Source organism: Monodelphis domestica, chromosome 2 (genome assembly GCF_027887165.1).
Source record: "Monodelphis domestica isolate mMonDom1 chromosome 2, mMonDom1.pri, whole genome shotgun sequence".
Lineage (NCBI taxonomy): Eukaryota > Metazoa > Chordata > Mammalia > Didelphimorphia > Didelphidae > Monodelphis > Monodelphis domestica.
Genome location: NC_077228.1, coordinates 381,618,415 through 381,624,076, shown reverse-complemented (window position 1 = coordinate 381,624,076; position 5,662 = coordinate 381,618,415). Strand labels below are relative to the sequence as shown.

At 36.3% G+C, this 5,662-nt stretch overlaps 1 protein-coding gene across 1 annotated transcript; it reads right to left on the bottom strand.

The window, feature by feature from the left end:
* Positions 1-3,992: 3,992 nt before the first annotated feature.
* Positions 3,993-4,469, bottom strand: LOC100022838 (40S ribosomal protein S17-like). Its single transcript, XM_056814850.1, has one exon. It carries the CDS (start codon positions 4,442-4,444, stop codon positions 4,037-4,039), a length of 408 nt encoding a protein of 135 aa, XP_056670828.1. The 5' UTR covers positions 4,445-4,469; the 3' UTR covers positions 3,993-4,036.
* Between the last annotated feature and the right edge of the window lie 1,193 nt (positions 4,470-5,662).

Below are 5,662 nucleotides of genomic sequence, written 5' to 3'. Positions count from 1 at the left end.
CTGTCTCTCATTCTCCCTTTATTACTCATTCACTTCCTTTCCTACTCCTCAATAATGTCTCTTGTGCCATTTCTCCTGGGCAAGTCATCAGGGATTGTTGAGTTTTGACTTTGTATCTCTGGTGCCTAGTGCAGTGCCTGTCACAGTTAAGTGCAAAACATAAGGAGATATATAAATTTCAAATAGTATTCTTCATAGTAGTATCATCAAAATAACTGTGAAAATATATTCATTAAAGAAATGGGCTGTTGCAACAGTGATTACTTTGGGATGATTCAATGCATTGCTAATTTCCCCAAATGTGATCCAGATTGATCTCTTCCACTCAATTCACTCACATACATTATGATGCTCAATTCACTCATAATATAATATATAGTTAAAACAACAGTTATATCGACACATTTGCATTCTAGGACTACAGTGGAGGTTTCCCCATGACACTGTCATCAACTACTTTTGGTTTTATAAATAAATGAAGTATTTTAGGCAAATGAAGTCTTTTACATATTTCTGGGTCTCAAGAGCCATAGATGGGATCAAAGATGGACTCATCATACTGGGATACCCATTATGGTATTCTAGAACCAATTTACATTCTCACATTATATGTAGAACTACTAAAATTTTCCAATTTATGAACATCCAAAATAAATATAAGAAGTGTTCTTGTATAATCAAATAAAAATTAAAAGAATTCAACTTGAAAATTTGACTAATTATTGCTTAAATTATAAGAAAAGCAGTCTCCCATTTTCCCATATGTATTTCAACAATATTTTCTTTCAGGCTTAGCTTTTTCAAAATGCTAAAATTAGCAACTATCTATAAATCTCTTTTTGTAAGCCTTTTTGTTTACCTGTGCAATGCAGAAACATTTGACAAGAGGTTAAACATAAATTTTAAACATAATAGTTTTCATTGGTTTCCAAAAGAACTTGTCCCATAACAAGCAAAGCCCCTTGAAGGCAGGGACCATTTTATGTATCAACAATTTGAATAATGAAGCTTTCATTATAAGCACAAGAGGACCATGGGTGTTCAGTGAGTGTTCACTTATGATATATTTGAGAGACAGACAGAGACAGAGAGAGACAGAGACGGAGAGAAAGAGAAAAAGAGAGAAAGAGAGAGACGGAGAGAAGGAAATATCAGAAACTCACAAAATGAATTCTATTTTGATTAGAAAATTATAAACTATAAAAAGAGCAGAGGAAAGAGGATTCTGTTCTGAAGCTCATTTATTTTCTATTCATCTGAATTCCTTTTGCAAAGGGCAAAGAACAGGACAGCATATGTTGACAGAAAGTAAGGGAAACCTGCATAGCATATGGTAACCACAGCAATAACATGCCTCTCTAATTATCACCCCTTCTCTTAACTCAGGCTTTTGGGTTATTGCATAGAATTTTAACTCTATTTCCATCAATGTTGTTGCGAATATTATTCCCCATTCCCACAACATAATCCCCAAGAAGCTCTGAGGAGAGAGAAGCAGGCTGAGATAAATAGAGGAAAGCAAACACATTTTCACGACCCCCCACCCAACAAATCTACAGGCTGATGTTCTGTCAACCCACAAAGTTATGTTATTATTCAGATATCAGTGTGCTGGAATACAGTGATAACAGTCATTCATATGAAACTGAAACTCAAGTGAGTTTTCTACTTTCCTTAAAAAAAAACAACTAGCTATTTAAAAAAGTAAGAACTTTCTCTCCCAACAAAGATGCCAGCAGCAGTGATGACCTCAGTCATTATAAATAGCTGATAAATGCATGAAAGAGTAAATGATTGAAAATTTTATTAAGCGCTTACTCTCTGTAAAGGCATTCTAAGTACACTGAGTAAATAAATAGAAAAGTAAAACAATCCCTGCTTTCAAGGAACTAACATTCTAATGGAGGAGATAACTTATATGGAAGGTTTTAGATACAAGTCAGATAATAGAGTTCCATGGACCTTAGGATACAGCAGCAAAGGAGATGGTAATATCTTTTCTTTAATGTTGTTTGTATTGATAAAACATCAGTTTTTGATGCTCAATCATTTGACAGTGCCAGGGATTTTCACAATAATGCTTTTCACCCTGGGTCTTCAATAAATGTGAGGGTGGCACCTACAGAATCGGTTGACAGGTTGCATCTCCAGAGGGCTTGCTTCCCAGGATGATGGTTGTGCACAAGGGGCTGGAAGTATTGCTCTTCCCAAGATTCTTGATTCAGTGTTCTAAGCCTTCTATATCACAGTCTAAGATTAAATAGAAGCCAAGGTGGCAGTGTTGTTTTGACATATCTGGACCATTTGTCTCTCAGTGCCCTGTTTCCTGGGTTCACTTGACTGTTCTATGACCAACAGTTGATTGGCAGTTGTTGGGCATGGACAACATATTCTACAAAGGAGTTACCTTCCTGAATGGTGTCTGTGAAGCCTAGGATGACAGGAGAAGCAATAGTTTGGGAACAGAATGGAGGAGGCTACCAGTTTCAGAGCTCTTGAACTTATCTAACTGCTGGTAAGTAGTTGTTGCTGGTGGTAATGGCAAAGGTGAACCTCTCTCTCCAGAAAGAATTGTTCTTTTAATAATAGGTGGAGGGGTTGGGCTGAAAGTAATTCTGGGGCTTTGAGGTACACATTATTGAGGTTCTTGTGCTCAGGGTCCTGGAATATGTCCATTAGGAACTGAGAAATGATAGACAAGGTGATGGTGGTAGTGTGACTTGTCTGAAAAATGTTACCACTTGTCTCTACCTGAAGTCTTCAGGCTATTTAAGCTAAATAATTTCCCTGATATGGAAAAGATAGTCTGAAAAAAGATGAAATGCAGTAGGGAAGCAGGTTACAAGGACAAAAATAACAAAAAAAAAATGTGCCAATAATGCATTTGCATAAGTGGTAATAGAGGATAACATAAAAAAAAAAACACTTGATACCAAGAAGCAGAGTGGTATAGTGGATCTAGCATAATACACAGAACCAGTCAACATGCTTTTATTAAGCCCTTATTGTTTGCCAAGCATGGTACTCAGGACAAAACTAGACCTTGCCTTCAAATAACATCCATGCTAATAAGTGAGACAACATGTAAATAGCTAACAAGGTATAGACAGAATATATTGATAGTATTCTGAGAGGGGAAGGTACTAAAAGCTAGGGAGACCAGAGATGCCTCTTGAAGAATTAGGACTTGAACTGATTCTTGAAGAAAGTCAGGGAAACAGAGCCAAAAGTGAGCGAGCAAAGCCTTTAAAGCATAAGGGAGAACCAGTGCAAAAGTGTGGAGAAAGGTGAGAGAGTATTATTATTTTATAATTAGAAATTGAAATTAAGCTAGTGTTGCTAGAGTTTAGAATATGTAAAGAGGAGTGAGATATAACAATACTGGAATGGTCAGAAGAAAGGGGTCTTATTATGAATGGACTTTATTTTTGATCCAGGGACTTTATTTTTGATCCAGGAAGACCCAGGTTTGAATTTTGCGCCAGAAACTTATTACTGATGCTGCAACAACCACCACCACCACCATCACCATGACCACAACCATTAGCTAGATATTTAGGTAACTAGTATTTATTTTAGTTATTTAAGGACTGCAAATTCTTTACAAATATTTTCTCATTTTGTCATCATAACAATGTTGGAAGGTAAATATTATTATTCTCCTTTTATATATGAGTAAATTGAAGTGGAAAGAGCTTAAGTAACTTATTTTTTTTAATTGGAAATGTTTATTCAAATGAAGACAATAAAATTATATCACTGTAGCTGGCAAGGGGACTAGAAGGATCCCTTATACACTATTGAATCTGGGACCATATCTTATATATGCATCAGCCTAGAGTTACATGTCAGCAAAAGACTCCAAGCTGGGTCACAACTGCACAGCTTAAAACATTAGTATCAGTGATCACAAATCCTATACTAAAACCTGTTCCAAAAACCCCAAGTGTCTCCACATATAGTAAATGACTAACATTGAACAAGACAACACCTTTGGGGGTTCCCAAGTTTATTGAAAAGAAGGCAAAAGTAAATATTAAATAGCTCCTCTTGGTGTTTTGAAATTCATCCCAACTGTGGGCTGGGTAACTTGCAGGTTGGACAAACTGCCAAAGTCCAGAAGTTTCAACATTTCTTTGGTATCAGGGTCCACTTCAATGATCTCCTGATCCAAAGCAGAGACCTCAGGGACATAGTTATCCCTTCTTTCTCTTTCTTCTTCCTGCAATTTGATGGAGATACCTCTCACAGGGCCTCGTTGGATCCGCTTCATCAGATGAGTAACATATCCCGCGATCTTGTTGCGGAGTTTCTTGCTGGGAATGATGGCGATCTCCTCGCACACACGCTTTTTGGTGTGGAAGTCATTGCCCAGGCGGGTGTAGTACTTCTCGATAATGACCCGCGCCGCCTTCTTCACGGTCTTGGTTCGCACGCGACCCATGTTGGCTCCAGCGGGGTGAAGGGCTTAAGTAACTTATTTAATATCATCTAGCTAATTAGGGTCTCAAGTTGTATTTTAACTCAGGTCCTCCCAACTCATCATCCTATCCATTACATCTAGTTCCCCTTAGCTATATGAAAAGGACCTATAAATTTTTGTGGCCTGAGTTTCTTTATATATATACATATATATATATATATATGTATATCTATATATTTATAAAATTATATTCTTTACATATACACATGTATATGTAATTAGGGAATTGGATTTAGTGATACCTCAAATCTATTCTAGAATAAAATCTATTGCCTTCCATTCTTTCTTGGGATTATCAAATAGCAATCTGTTTCTTCTCTCATTTTTCTTCCTTTTAGTCAATATGGTATATCATTAATGCTATTGTAGGGTTTTTTCCCCTTAGGAGGAAAAAAATAACTAGAAAGTAAATATATTACACTATTGGTTGGAATGTCAACAAACAGAAAATGGGAATTTCCTTGGTTAGATTAAGTAGTAAACAACCATGAAACTATGACCAAGGGGCTCCAAATGTCACATAAAAAAAGACCACAGGAAAAAAAAAAAGATGTGAGTGAGATCATGTGTGTATCAAGTATCCCCTTGAGGGAAATAATCCCCACTCTCAAAGGAGATAAGGGATTAGCTGGGGAAAGAACACTATCTACAACCCTAAATTAGCAGAGCTTTTCTTCTCTCCTATCCTAGCTCATTTTCTTCTTAATGAATCCAAATTGCACCCCTGCCCTAATCTTCCACAGTTATTAACAATCAAACTGGTATTATGGAATGTATTCAAGATGCATCTGGTAGACACAAAGATCATGGTAAGAAGCTGAAGATGGAGAAAGTAGGAAGAATATTTACATCATTAATATTATTCCATCAGTGTCTGTAGCTTTTAAAGGAATATTAATAGAGATTTTTAAAAATGACTTGAGTTATTTGCAGTGGTCATCTTGTTATTGCTTCCCATTTCATTACTACTTAATTTTTAACCTCCATTAAATGCTTGTTGGCTGACTGAATGATTGAAATCCCATTACAGTGTTTCCTTTTGGAACAGAACACCAAGTCTGCAAGATACTAATAATTTGAGTGCTCAAGATATAGTCCCAACAATGGACTGTATGACTACTATCTGCACCCTAATTTTAGAAAGACTCAAAACAAGGAGACTTACCATCAAATTATCTG

What these genes read in the sequence shown, in the direction of transcription:
- LOC100022838 (XM_056814850.1), bottom strand. Translation starts at nt 4,444, where the DNA reads ATGGGTCGCGTGCGAACCAAGACCGTGAAGAAGGCGGCGCGGGTCATT.